Raw genomic sequence first — 19,282 nt, forward strand, 5'->3', positions numbered from 1 at the left:
AGAAAAATATGTAAAAGAGGCAGTTAAGGGGTGGGGACTCACTTAGAGATCTGTGAGTATGGCCCTAATTGCCTCTGACAGTCTGTTCCCAGAAGTGATTCCGCGGGGCACGCTGTGAAGGGAGCATGATGTGGTTTTAAAAGTCACAGTCACACATGGCTGTACCTGCCGTAAATTTGCAACAGACCACCTAGAACCTAGCTATATACTTCTGCAAACTTTTCAAAGCACGCTTCATAAATTTCTTCTCCCCCCTGTGATACTTCCAAGGCTTGTCTCAAAATTACGATACCCCTCCTTTCAAATACTCAGCTTTCTGCCGAGTGTAAGGAATTAGCAAATTCAATTGATTTTATTTATGCCACACATGCTTGTGAAAATTTCACTTCTGAGTTTTCATTTTATAGTTTGCCCTGTTAATTAATTTATTGCGTCTTCACATGACAATTTTCCTAAACGCTTCTTCCTTTTACTTTAGATATTTCTTATGGGATGAGATCCAAGATAGGAAAATGTTCCCCATTTCTGTCATGTACATCAATTAAGTCAACTAAATTTCAAGATGACATTTCTTTTTTTGTTTACAGTGGCTTTTTGTGACAATGTGCAGGGTTCTATTAGCCTTTTTGATTGCAGAAGGGTCCTTTGCTGCATTTACAATTTGGGTGTTTTTTTTTTAATTATATAGTTAAAGGATATGTAATTAATTAGTGACACAGCAAGCCTTCTCACACCTAACCAAAATAGCTCTTCTTCCTGTATTCATCATTTCAGTTGGTGGATTATGGTCTACCAGTCACCCAGCTAGGAACCTGTCCTACATTCTAGACTGCTCTTCCCCGCTCCCAGCTTTTATGTACAGTTAATCACGATCCTTCCAGTTTTACTTTCTACATATATTCTCACAATCCCTTCCACTCCCATGCCTTCAGGTCTCATCTGGCTAGCTTCTGGTGATTCCTTTTAAAGAGTTTCAATGCCATCTCCTCTGGGTTAGGTGTTCTCTCTGCATCCTTAATCTGACCCTGCCTGGTCCTATTTGTTTATCCTTCCGTGTTGCTCTCCTGCACCATCTTCTGAACTCCTTGAAGGAAGAAACTGGGTGGGACTTACTGTATGATGCTCAGACCCTGATTTAGTACCTGGTACATATAAGGTGTTGAATAAATGATTTCTGACTGCATGAATGAATGAATGAACACATAAAACTTTCCTTTAGCTCCCCCCCCATGCCTGTTTTATATACCATACTGAGATAAAATAATGATCCAGTTACCCAGAGGGTAATTATACTGAATATATAGTAAATTAGCTTAAAGCCCTTCATGAAATTCTAGTGCTTAATGATTTTTGTTTATGTTTCAGTAGTTTGTGTGTGTGTGTGTGTGTGTTTGAGTGTGTATGTCTGTGTTTGTATGTGTTTTAAGGAGGGATGATAATTTTCAAAAATTTGCCTTTAAGTGTGACACTTCTTATTCACTTTATTTTCAACAGCTCAGTAATTAAGAGCATTGCCTTTGTTGTCTTTCAAATCTGGGTTTAAATTTTGCTTTCCCACTTGGGCCATTCTTAACCACCCTGATGCTGAGTTTCACTTTGAAGCAGTTAAAATCTGAACCCCATGTAATTGTTTCATGTGTGCATGTATATAGAGAGAATGCTAGGTGAGATACAGCAGGAAGTATAACTTGGGCTAAGAAGTCATGGTGGGTCTCTGAGGATGTGACACTTCACAGTCCCTCTTGATGCTTTGCGCCATATCCCTTCTGCCTCCTTGAGTTCACTTGAAGCTGTGGGAGGCAGCTTCTAATATACTAGCAACTCCCCAGATCAAGTGTTGTGGCTCTTCTTTCTGCCTGAGTTAGGTAAGCAAGGGTAATCCTGGGGAAGGGGGGATTCAGCTGCCCACAGGAGCACCTTTGATCAACAGGAGATAGGAGTTGATGGATAAGTAGCCCAGCCTCCTAACCTCCAATGAGATGATTCTGAGGCATATTTTCCCTACTCTTTCTCAGCAGGTCTCCAAGGGGAGACCTGGCTATAGTGGTAACACATCCAATAACTGTTACTAGTTTTTCTCTTTTCCTTGTCTCACTTTTCCCACTTCCTTTAGCAAATGCTTCCTAGGATCACCTTCCAAACAAATTATCTGCTCCAAGTCCTTATGTCAGGTTTGGAGTACCAACCAAACTAAGCCAAGGCTTAAAGAATATGGGAGCCATGACCAACCAAGGTTGAGAGGCCATTACAGTCAGAAGAGACATCATGTTGAAGTACCAGATCCCAGGGTTAAGGATGGCAGTTTCAAGGAACTAAAAGTTATTCTAGAAGGCTGGCCTGAGCAGAAAATGTGAAGGGAGAATCTTAAGGTAGGAGAGACCAGTTAGTGGTGGGTCTTAGAACTCGTTTTCACTATTTTGGCATGATTCCAGGGTCAATGGGGTTCTAGATTAAATGATTTGAAGTGGGAGAGTGATATGCTAGATAGTATGGAAAATGAATTCCAGGGAAAATGGAGCCAAGACACCTGTGAGCAAGTTATTGCGATAAAAGTGATCTATATATACTTGGGGAAGGGTGTCAGTAGTACCTGGAGAGAAATGGGTAGATTTCCAACTATTGAGAAGGTAACACCTTTCTAAGTTGTCGTTGCTATTATTAGTGTGAAGCAGGCCATGGTGATAACTAAGGTATCTGGTCATTTAAACAGGGAAACATTTCAATCATCGATGTGTTAGTGATAGATGTGTAAACCAAACTCTTATTCTGGAAATGAGAATGCCAAAGGGCTGTAAATTTTACCGATTTGTTCATGAGCATGGAAGTAATTAGAATGATGGAGAACAGTGTACTACAGCAAGTGCCTTTATAAAATTATGTCTGACCTTTTCTTTGCGATATATGATTTTGCCACTGAAGCTTTTTTTTTTTTTTTTTTTTTTTTTTTGCGGTATGCGGGCCTCTCACTGTTGTGGCCTCTCCCGTTGCGGAGCACAGGCTCCGGACGCGCAGGCCTAGCGGCCATGGCTCACGGGCTTAGTTGCTCCGCGGCATGTGGGATCTTCCCGGACCAGGGCACGAACCCGTGTCTCCTGCATCGGCAGGCGGATTCTCAACCACTGCGCCACCAGGGAAGCCCGCCACTGAAGCTTTTATGTTAGGATTATTAGTAACCACTCATTTCAGTTAGTGCAGTAAAAATAGGTTTTGTTGTTCCCATTAGTCAGCATAAAATAAAAATGAAGATAAGCCCTTTCTGAAGATGCAGCTTTCATTAAAAAGGAAAGAAAAAAAACCTAATTGAAAGTCACTGTAAATTTTGAATGATTAATATCATGCCAAATAAGTCATTAGAAATCTCTGATGGATATAAAAAAGCAATCATTTGCACAATTGGAAAGAGCTAAATTTAATCTAGCTATAATTCTCTAATTTTTTAATTTGTATATTGGGAGAGATATGATATAGAAATTTTTGAATTTTAACATAATAACCTTTTACTGTAGGTGGTTTGTACATGCTATTAGGCTCTAAATCAGCCAATTAATTTCCCTATGGATCCTTTTATTTCAGCTGACCACCTTTGTTATAGCTCCCTGTTTTTCTTGTTTCTTTCCTAATAATAATATATCTGGTTCATATCATTTCAAACATACAAAAAATCTAGGGTTTCTTTTTCTTTGTTTTGCTTTGTTGTGTCTTCTTTTTATCTTACTATCTATCTATCTATATAAAGATATATATAAAGATATATTATAAATATATATATATCCAAAGCTTCAGATCCCTTTTTAGAAAAAAAGAGGGGCAAAATTTATGAACTTTCTTCCTAAGTCTCTCCAGTTTTCCTCTCTACAAAGTAAAAGTAGCTTTCTAGTAACCAGCATTTTTTATTCTTTGATTCTGTGCTTTTAAAAGTGGACATTTTGAACGGTTGACCCCTGAACAGCACTGGGGGTAAGGGCTGCCAGTCCCCGCACATTTGAAAATCCACACACTGCTATCTCTGCCTCAAAAATAAAGAAATTGACAAATGACTCACCCAAGGGCTGGATAGAATCAGGACTCAAACCCTAGTTCTTTTGATTTCAGATATTGTGATCTCTAATCAAACTTTTCTCAACACTTCGATAATTTAAAGACCTGTAAAATGAAAACACAGATACTATATTTATTGGAAAAAAATGCCTCATAAGTGGAACTGGCCAATGCAGTTCAAACCCTTGTTGTTTAAGGGTCATCTGGATACTGAATCTGGGGAGTTTATCGCATCTTAAAAATAAAAATATCTGCAGGTCTAGATCTGTAGGTGCAAAATATCTTGCTCTGTAAAATTGCCTTTTGTTCTGGGATGTACAGAATATAAATTGAATATATTATTTTGTAAAATAAAATATATATTTTTTTAAATTCAGTGAAACTTGACAGATAACATGCTCTACTATTCTGGAGAAGATTAATCAAACTAAAAAGAACCCTAAAATTATCGTGATGGCTGATCTCCTTTGTAGTGGACAACTGAAAGGCAGTGGTGATGTTAAAGAGAATAGCTTGATTCAGAATTGAAACTTCTAGATTCCCTTTGTAACTGAAGAACAGACCAACAGACCACAACAGCACAACTTTATTCTTTTCACATACTTTACACATTTAATTACCAGGGGAAAAAATCTTTCTTTCCATCCAAGATTCAGGTTCTAATAGTCAACTACAATAATAGTGGTGCAAAGTAGAAGCATCATTTTTTTTTAGGTGGAAGGCTCTTCATTTTACATTTACTATTATGCACATTATTGATTTTCTTTTCTGGTTGTTGTTCCTTGCAGAGAGTGAATCTGTCCTTCGATTTTCCATTTTATGGCCATTTCCTACGTGAAATCACTGTGGCAACTGGGGGTAAGTGGCTTTCTACCCATTCACTCTAAATAATCTACAGTTTCACTACAGTTACTATTTTTAATTTACTCCATATTTCAAAAGGGACATTTATTGGAAAAACCATTTTCTTCTATCACAAAGTCATGGATATAAATAAAACCTAAGAAAGAATATAGCTATTGGGAAATCTTTTCTGCAGAAAAAAATGTAGTTATAATTTTCAGCTTAGATTCATCTCTGCTTTCTTTCCAAGTTTTATTTCATTTTTGATAATATGGAAGACTGCATGAAAGCAAATAAAGCTTAGAAAGAAAAGATGCTTAAGAAAGCTATGGAAGTATATTCATTTTCTTTTAATTTATATAGTTGATCGATATAAATTTATTTATATATCAGCATATACATTCACATTCAAAACCACATTATGTTATCTTTAGTTATTTGGTTGGTTTTTTCCCCCCCTTTAATGCCACCTAAGTTGACTGACAACTCATTTGAGTTTAAAAAATAAACACTGAAATTCACTTTGAATTCTCTTCATTTTATTTTTCTCCACAAACTTTGGAGGTTAGTTTAGAGATTAGCAATAGCCTAGGAAGGCAATTTTCATTTTTTATAGTATATCCCAGGAGTGAGAAAAATGTAATCCTTGATTGCTACTAGCAGAAATAAGCAAAATGCCGGAGAATATCGCTGCCTTGCCTAACGTGAAGTGATAGAGAAAGTAGAAGAATGAGAGAAAAACATAAAAATGGAAGAGTAAGTAAAGAAGCAAGTTAAAAGAAATCCATAGATATGATGACAAGTCTGTGGATGGCCCAAGACTAAAGCACCACAGATCAGAGTCCCTTTCCTTCACTGGGTTTTATTATTGGTCTTCTGCTTGGTATGGGAACCATGTTGGTCACTATGACCATATTTCAGTATAAGACTTAGAAGATAGGTAGGATTCGGAAGAAGATTTGTCATCAGAAATACCAATAAGCAAATAAAAGTTCTGAGTACCATCTCTGAACACTGGTAAATAAACCTGCCTCTGCCTTAGGATTGTGTAGCCTAGTGGACTATTAGACAAAGTGAAGCAGAATGTGGGAGTTCCTTAGAAAATACAAATGATGACATTTGTATTTTGATAACATCTTATTTGTAGAAATTTGTAAACATCTGTGAGAATCCTTTAAGACTTTATAGAGAAATTATTATTTAAGATATTTCTTGAAGGAAGTTATAATTTCGGTGAATATGTAGGGGAGGAAGAGTAGGTAACAGGGAAGAATATCTTGAATAAATACTATACAGAAGAGGAAATTGGGGGAATATGTTTGAGATAGTAAATAATTGAGTTTGAATGAAGCTGGGTATAGCTTTACAAAAAATATTAAGATGTGAAAAGTAGTTTGGGACAATTTTACAACTGCCTCAAGAGTCAATTTGAGTCAGTAGTCCTTAATTAGATAAGTAAGAAATGTAAGAAGCTGAACCAAGATATTTTATAATGCTTTAAAGTATAAAAAACTGAAGTTAGTACACACAATAGGAAGAATATTGCAGTAGTTTGTGTGACAAATATTGAGGGCCTTGCTGATTCTAAGCCTTCAAACGAAGGGAGAGAAATGATGCTATTAGCAAAATTTACAACTCTAAGCAGAAGAGCTGGTTTTAGGGAAAAACAATAGCTTCAGTTCAGAAACTATTACATTTTGTGTAAAAAAAGGACTATATATAAGTAAAATTTACACAAGGACCATGTCTTTATGAGCTCACCGTGTATTTTTGTGCTAGTATAGTGCCAGGCATTTAATCGACACTTTAATTAATGTGTTGAAAGACTGAATGGAAAGAAGAAAGGTAAATTGAAAGATTGCCCCTATAAGCCGTGGATTACCTCACATCCGCTCACATCTTTAAAATATGATATGAGCATGGTTATCTTATAATATGAATATTAGGCATGTTTTCTGATACTTAGGTTACCAGTGTTCCACTGAATTTTAAAAAGTGAATTATTAACCACATTTGTTCAAAATCTGTACACACAGTGGTGAAAATATGGGCAGCTTTGCATTTTCTGTTTCTCAAATCGTTTTATCTTTAAAAGTCTTGTCAGTGATTCAGCCAATATGAAGTAAGATTTCCCTTAGCTGAGTTGGTAGGAAAAAACCCAAACAGATGGCTATATCATGTTTACTGCTTCAAAGTACCATTTTTCTTTGAAAAGATCCTCAAAGCAAGTGAAAAATCTGGTGTCTTGAATGATCTTTATCTTCTTTGAAGAAAACACTAATGTAAAGAAACCTTTTTTGGGCTTCCCTGGCGGCGCAGTGCTGGCGGCGCATTGATTGATAATCCGCCTGCCGACGCAGGGGACACGGGTTCGTGCCCCGGTCCGGGAAGATCCCACATGCCGCGGAGCGGCTGGGCCCGTGAGCCATGGCCACTGAGCCTGTGCGTCCGGTGCCTGTGTTCCGCAACGGGAAAGGCCACAACAGTGAGAGGCCTGCGTACCACAAAAAAAAAAAAAAAAAAGAAAGAAACCTTTTTTATTTTTTGCTGAAGAAATGCTAGTATGGCACTTGCATATATAAATCTATACCCTGTTTAGAGAGGCACCTGGGTTTCTCCAAAATGGAACCAGAATCTCCTGTAAAAGTTTTCAGCTAAATGAATAGCTTGTCTACACTTCCATTGTTTATTTATTCAATCAGTGTTGGTTGAGCCCCTACTGTGTAAAAGACACAGTACATGATACTTTGGTTTGTACAGAGAAGAATAAACTGTTGTTCCTCCAGGAGCTTAGAATCTAAGAGGAAGAAGTACATGACTAAGCAATAACAAGGTTGACTGAGTACTGCAGGAGCAGAAAGTTGCTCCAAGAGGAGATCATTCTTATTGGGTGAATCAAGAACAGGTTTTGAATAGAGATATTCTATTGACTGTCAGTTCTCTTTGGATGTGTCTGCAAATTCCTCTTGAACCTGTTTCTACGTTGGATTTAAGATAAAGAAAGTGAAATGTTAAAGCGCATATTTTAAATCACAATTCCCTTCATTCCTACCTCACCGCGTCTGCATTTTCCATGCCTCCTTAAAATCTCTCTCTCGCCACATAGACACTGATTTTGACTAAAATGAACTTAGACAATGTCTTGTGTTATTGCTAGGATCAACACCATTTCAAAACAGAGAGTAGTTTAAAAATACAGATATATGCATAATTTACTGTGACCCATCATTGTGTGTGTATGTATAATATATATACATATATATTTCATTGTGAGTAAAATTAACTTTCTAGTTAAAATGTAAATAAAATTCAAATATCCGGTCATTTATTTATAAACTACAAAAATGAATCTTTGCTTATTAGTAAGCATTTTAATTTTCAAAAGCTTCAGTCATCCATACAAATACTGTACACAATGAATTGGAAATACCATCTTATTTTTTGGTTCACTGGCAGCAGAATCTGAAAGCATTCTTTCATCTTTCTATTTAAAAAATACATCAGAATACAAATATTCCAGGCATTAGAAAACTAGTCCTCCATGCATTTTGTACAGATACTTCCATTAAACGTACCACTAAGTTGTGTTGTTTGCATATCACACTGCCTTTAATTACCTTTCCATATGAATACTTTAATTGATTCTTTTAAAATTTTAGGCTGCTAAAGTGATCTTTTAAAAGCTTCAAAAAGTAGATTTATGTGTGAGGATTTGATTTTTTAATTCTTGCAACCATCACTAGTAATAATATTTTTCTCATGAGTCCATCAGGGGCACTACATATAACTAAGATGAGAGGAAAATGGGAGTTGGGAGAGGGTGGTAAATGATGCCTGTTACAATGGGAGAGAGAAAAGTTGACATTATCCAGATAATTCTGGCCCTCAAATTTTAAGTATGTAGACAGATGCTGATTCAAAATTAAAATAGTGTGTGGAATTGCAAGCAAGTTTCACCTGAGATTAGAAATCAAAGATGACGTGAATTAAAAGGATAATAATGAACATAACCTTGGTTATGTGAAGGTTTTATAACCAAGGTTATAAACTGGTTATGTGAAGGATTTGCCCTCCTTTGCTTTCTACGTGAATTTCTAGTTGGAGATTTAGATTTTTTTGTCAGGATATGAAAAGTTTTATTGAGAAGCCTACTTCACTCACATCTTTTCTTTTTCCAGTTTGATATAATTTACATACAGCACTGTATAAGATGTCAATTTTAGTTCTATTTTATTTTGTTTGCCCCATGATAACTAATAAAATGTAAAATGTTCACTAAGTAATCAATGTTTAATTTCTGAAAAATTAATACATGGCACTAAAAAAGGTCAAACAAACAAAAGTAAATATATACAGTCGGCCCTCCGTATCCGTGGGTACCATGTCCAGGAATTCAACCAACTGTGGATTTAAAATATTTGAAAAAAAAACATTTTTGGAAACTTCCAAGAAGCAAAACTTGAATTTGCTGTGAGCTGGCAACTATACATAGTGTTTACATTGTATTCACAATTATTTACAAATCATTTACATTGTATTAAGTATTATACAACCTAGAGTTAATTTAAAGTATGTGGGAGGATGTGTGTAGGTTATGTGCAAATACTACACCATGTTATATAAGGGACTTGAGCATCCAGGGCTTTTGGTATGGGGGTAGGGGGTGTGTCCTGGAGACTGAGGAACAACTGTGTCTCCTTTCTTCCCATGCCTCCTAGTCTACTAGTACTCCTCTCAAGGGGAAAAAAAAGTTACTCTTTGAGCTATGGTATCTTAAATTCAAATTTAGACTGATTTCCTATATCTTGTCAATAATCATTTGTCCCCCCCCCTTTAAGTCGCCAATAAAAGAGGTTAAAAAAATAGTGCATATTATTTTGATTGGGTTTTGAGGAAGTATATTACCAAATCTTCCAGCTTCATTTTTATTTTTGCTTTCAAATAGCAATATTTTAATTGTGGTGCCAAATAATATTTCATGCTTCTTAGAGGTACTTGATTAATAACAGTTATAAAAGGCTTTTTAACAGCAGAAGAGAGTTATTACTCATGATGATTGGTTTATAAATACCAACCCCACCGTCTTTCAAGTATATAACCTCATATAACAGCACTTGATTGCCTCCATTAACCTTCTGAATCTAGTGAAAAGGTAAATGGAATTATTTTGTATTATTATGATCATTTTATTATTATGTGTATCTGGAGTTCTGATACATGAAGGGAAGTACTGAAGGGATAGATGCTGGACAAAAGTAAATCCATTCCAATTTGGTTCACTAATTTAAAGTAACAAACTCAAGCCTCAAAGATTCCTGGAGAGAAAGTTAAGTTATGTGATGTCTGCTTTGCTGTGTCTGAGTGATTCTCTGGATACGTCCTGAAAGTTCATCTCACCTGTCCTCCTTGATAATTTACTCCCCCAGACTGTCTAGTGTCCCACAGTAGATTCAGCAGATTCACCAGCATTACTACATTTCCCTGTGGCTTTATGACTTGTGTATTCCACAAGCCCTTTTATTTCTCCTGTGTATCGACATGTCATATTTCATCAGCACTGGATCCTTGGGATTGGGGATGAAGTGTAGCTGGAGATTAGAGAAACAGGAGACCCAGAGAGGGGCCACCCAGGAGATAGACTTGAGTCAATATGAAAAATAGCAGAGGCAGAAATGTGAGTAGAAAGGAGGACAATTATAGAAAAACAAAAAAGAGAGGATCATTGGTACACGGTGGATAAGTCATGATTAGTGACAGGAATGGGGGAATGTTGATCTGTCAAAATGAGAGTCTGGGTAAAAAGCAGATTCTCCAGGTTCAGCCCCTTCCATCACCATAACAACCACAGAGGAGTCTAGCGATCACTCCTCTGGAAAGCACCCTTGAGCCTCTTGTGGATCCAGGCTTTGTTTGAAACATTCGCGAATACTTAGCTTTCCTCCTTTCCTAGTCACTGCATCAATAATTCAGATAAATAACAGTATTACATAGATGCTCAAATACATCACCCAATTGAAAACAAAAGGAGTCTAGGTGACTCTAGTGAAGTAACAAAGTCCAGCAACTGTTCTAACGTTGTCCAATCCCGGAAAGGGGAGAAAAATACTAAGAGAGGCAGGATTGACTTTGGACTCTGGACATTTCAGGAATAAGTTCAAAAGAGTTCTGTTCCTACAGAAGCCAGCAAATGAAATTCATTTTCTTCCAGAAGCAGTCTGGTATCTAGATTAAGATAAGTAGACTCCTGAATCAAAATGTGGGTCTTCATAAGTAACACCAGTCATAGCTATCGTGATCTTCAGTAAATTACTTAATCTCTCCCACCTCAGTTTCCCAATCTGTAAAATAGCATAATGAAAGTTCCTAGTTCATAAGGATTTTTGTCAAGAGTTAATGAAGTAATATGTGTTATTAATACCTATTTCATAGAAAATGCTATAAAAACAGCATATATTATTATTACTATCCTTTTCTATATGTATTTTTTCTCTCTTTTATTCCTTTTCAAAATACATTTTCTGTAAAGCTGTGCTTGCTTGTTGGTTTGTCTGTTGTTTCCTTTGATGGCATGAGCCCTAGCTCAGGGGGTGTTTAGGGACTTAATTCTTCATTATCGCCTTTTGAAGTCTGGCGCCTCCATTCATGACTGGGAGGTGTAAGTGTTTAGTTGAGTTGGGATATCCTCTTTCTCAGCATGGGTATATCTGTCATCTCTTAAGTACGCTGCAGAATCTCCTCTAAAGGCCTCCCAATGCTGTGACTGTATCTGAAAGTCTTAGAAAATTTAGCAATTTTGGAACACATGGCAGAAGAATCTTGAAAGGTTTCTCTAATTGTGATATTATGGGTCATAACTGGGTAACAGGCATTATTATAATCAGCAGGGCATGCATATCTTTATGCTTCTTATTCTACCCTTTGTAGAACAAGAACTTTAAGGACAAGTCATCAAAGCATAAAGTTAGTTATGGGTAAAATGATGGGGATGGGGATGGACGTTCCCTGGTGCATCTAGGTTGCCTTTCATAGACTAAGGATTCGATTAATTGCTAATAATTCAACTTGAAAATGTATTGAAGACCCCATCCTAAAGGAAAAATTAAATATTTGTTTAGTTAAATTTATATGTGCTGTTTTGCCTTTGAATTAGGAGACAGATTTCTTTTTGTGCACCTGTTATGTCAATGCTAACCTTTATTATCAGGGTCTTTCCCTATTTTTTTTTTTTTTAATACATCACAGAAAGCTAGTAGGTATAATACGGCAGCAACTCAAAATTGTGTTCTGACTTCAACTGATACAGCTCTGGAGCTGAGACATATTATTAAAAAGAATAGGTCTAAATAAATATTTTGTTGGCTATTTCTTTTTAAAAATTTTTATTAATTAATTAATTAATTAATTTTTGGCCGCGTTGGGTCTTCATTGCTGTATGCGGGCTTTCTCTAAGCTGCGGCGAGCGGGGGCTACTCTTCGCTGCGATGCACGGGCTCCTCATTGCGGTGGCTTCTCTTGCTGTGGAGCACGGGCTCTAGGCGTGCGGGCTTCAGTAGTTGTGGCTCACGGGCTCCAGAGCGCAGGCTCAGTAGTTGTGGCACCTGGGCTTCGTTGCTTCACAGCATGTGCGATCTTCCCAGACCCGGGCTCAAACCCGTGTACCCTGCATTGGCAGGTTGATTCTTAACACCTGCGCCACCAGGGAAGTCCCTTATTGGCTGTTTCTAATAGGATTATGGTGGCTTTAGATTACCTTGTTGATCTGACTAGCCTGAAGGCTACAGAGAGATTTTCCTTTTATCTGCTGGATTTATTGTTCAAATGAGAGGTTTCTGCTGAAGGCAAAGAAAATGGGTGAAAAAAAACCTTTTTAATTGTTTTATTATCAATTTCCACAGCTCCTTTAAAAAGCAAGCATCTTTTAGTTAATAGCTTGTAGAGAAAATCAATAGTACTTTTAGATTACTCCAGGAAAATAGAAAAAGTAAAAGGATTTGGAACCATTAGATTTTGCAAATAAATAAATAAGTAAAAATAAACCAAAACCGTATAAGTGATAAAAATGAAACATCTTTTAATTTTTTTTAGATTGTGGTAAACATACATAGCAAAAGATTTACCATACTATTTATGAAGTTTAGTCATTGAGCTCAGTTCTGAATAATATTTTTTCTCCTGTTATTCTTTTTAAGTGGTAATCTCTTTAGATACCTTATCAGTTTCCTCCAAAATGCCTTCAAAAGACAACTTTTTCCCAGAACTTTACACCAGTACATTCTTGTAAGCAGAGTTTACTGTTCCTAGTAGGTGGCAGAGAGAAAAAAACGATTCCATTAGAGAAATATTTATGAGGGTCACAGCCCAAAGACACAGGCCCACTAAAGGCTGAGAAACTTCTAAAATTGAAACACAAAGAGAAAAAAGAATGGAAACAAAAATAGAACACCCAAGAACTATGGGATAGTAATAAAAGATGTAACATACACATAATTGGAATATCAGCAGAGAGAAAAGAAGAACAGAGCGGAAGAAATGTTTGAAATTATAATGGCCAAGAAATTTCCAAAATTAATGACAGACACCAAACCAGGAAGCTCAGAGAACACCAACCAGGCAAAAAGCACAACTGGACATACCAGTTTCAAAGTGCAAAAAAAACAAAGGCAAAGAGAAATTCTTGAAAGAAGTCTGAGAAAACCACACCTTACTACAAAATACCCAACCAGTACTCCTTAAAACTGTCAAGGTCATCAAACAAGAAAAGTCTGAGAAACTGTCACAGCCAAGAGGAGCCTCGGGAGACATGATAACTAAATATGATGTGAAGCCCTGGATGGAATCCTGGAGTGTAAAAAGGACATTATGTAAAAGTTAGGGAAATCTGAATAAGGTTACTTAATAATGCAGCTAATAATTATGTATCAATATCATTTCATTAATTTTGACCAAGACATGGTCATACTAATGACATACTAATGTAAAATGTTCATAGTAAGAGAAACCAAGTGTGGGATATATGGAAAGGCTCTGCACTATCTTTGCAACTTTTCTCTAAATCTAAATCTATTTATAGTAAAAAATTTATTTAAAAAAAAAAAGAAACATAAGTGGCTGCTAAATATATGGAACAATGTGTAATCATACTCCTAATAGGAGAAATGCAAATTAAAACAACAATGAGATATTATTTCTACTTGTAATTTATAAAGATTTTTAAAAAGCAAGTTTTGTCAAGCAGTAATTTTTCTAGGGAATGGAGAAAAAATGTAGTCTCTTAGTTATAATCTATTAAAATATAAAATATATAACCGTCATTTCTACTTCTAAAAATGTACCCAGTAGGTACACTCACATGGGTGTGAACTAATGTATAAGACTATCCATTGCTAAAGATTGAAAACAACCTGAATATCTGTCAGTAAGGATGTTCAAGTTGTGGACAGATAAAATAAATTATCATGCACTCACGGAGTGGAATTCCATGTACCCTTAAGCAGAATGAATAGCTCCAAGCATCTAGTGAAAAAAGCAAGGTGCAGAACAGTGTTACATACATATATGTGTGCATGTGTATGTTTACAGACAGATATATTTAAACATGCATAAACTAACTCTGAAATAATTTGAAAGAAACATACATATGCTTTCAAGTGCATAGAGAAATCACTGGAAAGATATACAACAAACTGTTACCCTTAAAGAGGAGAATTGATGGCTTTCTGGAGATCAGGAATAAGGAGACATAGATTTGACAGTCATCTCTGCCTTTCAAATTATTACTTTGTTCATGTATTATCCTTTCAAACACTATTAGTATTTGGCATTCTTATTGGTAAGAATTGATAGGGAATAAATTCCTGAAGTGCATATGTTTGTTTTCATTTTGTATAATTTTATAATAGATACTTATTTCGAAAAGTGAAAATTTAAGAGTATAAAATATAAATCTTGTTTCATAATTATTTTTTATTTCCAAATTTCTTATGTTTTAGAGTTTCAGGTAGTAAAATTTGTTTGTGAAATTGCCATTTTTATTGAGTGTTCATTTAAATTGTTTATTGAAGGGTTTATCAATATATCTAAAGTTCCTGAGGATAAACCTGAATCAACATCAAACTGCTGAATGTGACATTGTAAGAAGGTCAGAAAAAAGATTTGGGTGATTCTTGGTTTAAATGTATCGGCCGTATTAAGAAGGGTAGATATCCCCATCTAATTAATCAACACATATTTTTATGTTATTAGCAATGATTTATTTAACAATATAGTAGTTAGAAAGCAAGAACAAATTCCTGAGTATTTTCTAAGGAGAAATAGGAAAATGTAAGTGTTTATATCTGTGAACTGAATAGCTGTGTCCCTCCCTGAGTTCATATGTTGAAATCCTAACCCCTTGTGTGACTGTATGTGGACATGTGACCTCTAAGGAAGTAATTAAGGTTAACTGAGGTCATAAGGGAGGGGCCCTGATTCAATAGGATTGGTGCCCTTATACGAAAAGACTCCAGTGAGCTCACTCTCACCCTGTTTGCACTCAGAGGAAAGGTCATATGAGGACTTAGCAAGAAGATGGCCACATCTGTAAGCCAGGAAAAGAGTCCTCAACACAAACCAGACCTTGCCGGGACCTTGATCTTAGACTTTCTAGCCTCAAGAACTGTGAGAAAATAAATTTCTGTTGTTTAAACAACCCAGCTATGACATTCAGTTATGGGAGCCTGAGTCTGCTAATACAGACATCCAGGGGACTTAATGACTTTGGGCTTTATACTGGGCAGGAGTCAAACTCCAGAAGTATAGTTTTCTGGACCAAAGTGATACTTAAGTTCTTGGCAATGTCCTGATTCTGAGTAACCTGTCCCTTGGCCAAGCTATAAGGAGCAGAGCCAGCCTCTGGGAAGCAGAAGCCTGACTGGGTTTCAAGGGCTGGCCACAGCACGGTGGTAGAATGAGAAGGGCAGTAATACTTTTCTGAAGCCAAAGCAGAGAATCATTCAGAATAACCAAGACACCCTGTGAAAGGTGGGTAGATCACTCCGCAGTGAAGGCGTTAAGGTCCAGGGACTAGTGCAGGCCAGAAGGGAAGAATTCCAGACCACAGGATTCCTCCAGAAGGACAGGTATGTTGGACAACATGTGGGCTGCCCTCAGTGGATATACTGTTGGACACAAGGGAAGAATGGCCTGATGGGGCAGCCCACAGATACCTCAGTCGAGTTTGTGGTCGAGGATGTATAGAGTGAAGGATTCCGGGACCAGCTACCAGAGGCACTCATGAAGGTGGTGGTGGAGGTGAGGCATTACGTTAGCTCTCTGTCTGTACAAATATCTATATTGAGAAATCTGTGTCTTTTTAATATGGTCCAGGTGGCTTCTGTATTTCAGTGTATTCCTTGAGTAATAAGTAAACTGTCTGTTCTATATACATATAGAATATATAAATTACTTGCCTTTTCTTTCTTTTTTTTTTTTGTTTTTTGGCTGTGCCACACAGCATGCAGGATCTCAGTTCCCTGACCAGGGATCGAACCCGTGCCCCCCGCATTGGATCGCGGGGTCTTAGCCACTGGACCTCCAGGGAAGTCCCTACTTGCCTTTCAATACACATATAGATGGTACACAGCTCAGGTCAAGGACACAACCATGCATTTCTTTTTCCTCTAGCGGTGATGGGTTGTTCGTGCAGTGGTTGATCCTACGGCGTTTCTCCTGTGGTTTGGCACCATTAGTACTAGGCTCTCACCTACTGGAGGTGGGGGAGGTAGGGGTGGAGCTGCTATTCAATTCGGTTTAAAAAATCTTATTTTCCTAGACTAAACTGCAACTGTGTCTTTCAACACTTCACGCTTAGCAGGTGGCTGCCTTGGAACTGATAAAATGTTATAATGAATAACAGGTTCTGCCTCAGCATTACCTGGAGTGCTTTTTTAAAATGTGGATATCTGGGTCCCGCACCAGACCTGTGCACAGCAGCTGCTTTAGAATTTCTGCATTCGAGGGGCAACTGGTCAGAGACCTGGTTAGAAGGTGAGGGCAAGGAAGGGATGAACCCCGAAAAATGGTCTTTAAGCTGAGTGTGTACACTGTGCATAGATATTGCATAGGTTCTGCTTCATTTTATTTTATTTTATTTTATTTTTTTTTGCGGTATGCGGGCCTCTCACTGTTGCGGCCTCTCCCGTTGCGGAGCACAGGCTCCGGACGCGCAGGCTCAACGGCCATGGCTCACGGGCCCAGCCGCTCCGCGGCATGTGGGATCTTCCCGGACCGGGGCACGAACCCGTGTCCCCTGCATCGGCAGGCGGATTCTCAACCACTGCACCACCAGGGAAGCCCTCTGCTTCATTTTAATAGAAAAGTTTCCTAACGTTTCATATGCAAAGTGCATGTAAGATTTGTATTTGTATTTTTAATTAATTATTACTATTTTATTTGGGGAGATATCAGAAAGCTGATGTGGATAATGGGGAGTAAAGACTCCGTTCCAAACCAACTCTAGACACCGCCACCCTCTTCTCAATTGGACTTCCTGGCATCAGGACCCAGAAATCTGGGTTCCAACAATTCCCCAGGTGATCCTCGTGTTTATTATGCTTGCTAATGGGACAAAACACATTTTAAGAAACACAGCACTTTTATATAACATCTGATCAGTGGAGACTGTAGTAAAAACGAACTTATAAAAACTTTCTACTTACACCCTCAAGAAAGCAATTAGAGTTTTCACACATAAAATTCAACTACTGCTGCCTACAAACCATAAAGGGAAAAAAAGTCGCTACTCATCCCTAGATAGCGGATCTAATTACTTTCTTGTACGAGTTTGCTTGACAGGTCAAGATTTAGACTACACAGCACAGGATTGTTCTTACAAGGCTCAGTGTCACCTCTGCTTTGTGTCTGTCTTCCAGGGTTTTTCACTAGGGATGTGTACTTGCTATTTTCACTTTTTTGTCGTCTGGCAGTATTTAAAGACAGTTTGTGACTGATGTCTTTCATTAACTTTTCCCTAAAACTGTGTTCTAAGCAACAATATGGTTTATCCCCTCCCGCCCCGTGCTTTGTTATTGCTGTTTTCTTTAGGTTACAAGGGCATTCTGTATATTCATATCAGCATTTCCACAACACAAAGCGTAGTTGACAGTCTTCTCTTAGCTTGGTCCAAATGCAAAATGTCGGGTGGCCTCTGCAAGTTAATATTATAGTCCTGTGCCATGCGGGTGACAAATCAAAAGGGGGATAGAAGAGAAGGATTTTATTTTTTCCCTTCAGTGATTCAATAAGACAGTATCTGTCACAACCACCTCGGTCAAATAACACATTCTCTAATCTCCAAAACAGACAGGCACCTGAAGATGTAAAAAAAAACAAAACAACCAAGTAACCCATTCTCAAAGTAAACAACATTTGTAGTAGCTTCTTGAAAAATCAAGCCCGCGGGTACAGCAGAGCACTTAACTTCAGAGAAGTGATATAAACACCAGTCTGAACAAACGCCGTGTCACTTCTGCTCAGCTTACATTAAAAGCAATGCCTTTTCTGAGATTAAAGTCTTTTATACAAAAGCCTTTTGTATCATAAATGGAAGGGAAAGGGATGTCTAAAAAATTTCTTTAAAATTCTCAAGGATAGAGAATAAATTCATAATTAAAAAGGAGTTTTCACGAGTTCCCAGTTTTGAAAAGGCAGAATTCAAAACAAAAATGTCCCCAAAATGCCATTTTGCAGTCTTGATTTTGTGACATATCAATCTATTCTGGGGTGTTTGTTCGAGTGCACGTGGCCCCAGCCTTTCCCGTGAGAGTCAAACTTGCCACCTCTAGGCTCACGCAGGCCAGCATGGACCCCAGCGTTGTATCTGGAACCCCATATCTGGTTTGTCAGGTCCACTCCCAATGCCTAGGTTTTGGCTTGAAGAGGTTTGTGTGCTGTTCAGCTTGAAGATACTGAGAATCTACCTGTTACTCAGAGAAATATTTAAGACAGTTTATTAACATTGAACACTTAGGATGAAATTGTTTGGCTTACTGAATAATTTTTGTTTAATTTGCCAAGTTGTCCATTTTCATATAGTTAAGCACAATCCACCATCTTCATCCCATTCGCCTTACACACAGAGTAGCTTCAAGCCAATAAATATCAACGTTGTCCAGTGAGATATTTGTTTGTTGAGCTATACATGTCAAATCATGAGCAATCTTAAAACCACTGGGGCCTTCTAACCTTAAGTGATTTTTCTTCCTCCAATAGATGCAGTTTGAGTATTTAGACCTCGACATTTTGGCAGTCGGGTACACTATCCCTGATGAAAAGCCACTTAGTAGCAATGAAAGAGCAATTTCTTACCCTAATGAACTTGATAGTTTAAAACTCGGGGCAATATATTAGAGGTTGTTTTAAAAGA

General features: G+C 37.4%; 1 protein-coding gene across 4 annotated transcripts in view; it reads left to right on the forward strand.

Annotated features, from left to right (window-relative positions):
- The window catches only part of PLXDC2 (plexin domain containing 2), a 434,034-nt gene that overhangs the window by 227,079 nt on the left and 187,673 nt on the right, over positions 1-19,282 (forward strand). For all 4 annotated transcript variants that reach the window (XM_067030372.1, XM_067030371.1, XM_067030373.1 and 1 more), the window contains one exon: positions 4,827-4,896. In XM_067030372.1, coding sequence (XP_066886473.1) covers positions 4,827-4,896 — 70 coding nt within the window. The remainder of the gene's footprint in view (positions 1-4,826; positions 4,897-19,282) is intronic.

Source organism: Kogia breviceps, chromosome 3, assembly GCF_026419965.1.
Source record: "Kogia breviceps isolate mKogBre1 chromosome 3, mKogBre1 haplotype 1, whole genome shotgun sequence".
Classification (NCBI taxonomy): domain Eukaryota; kingdom Metazoa; phylum Chordata; class Mammalia; order Artiodactyla; family Physeteridae; genus Kogia; species Kogia breviceps.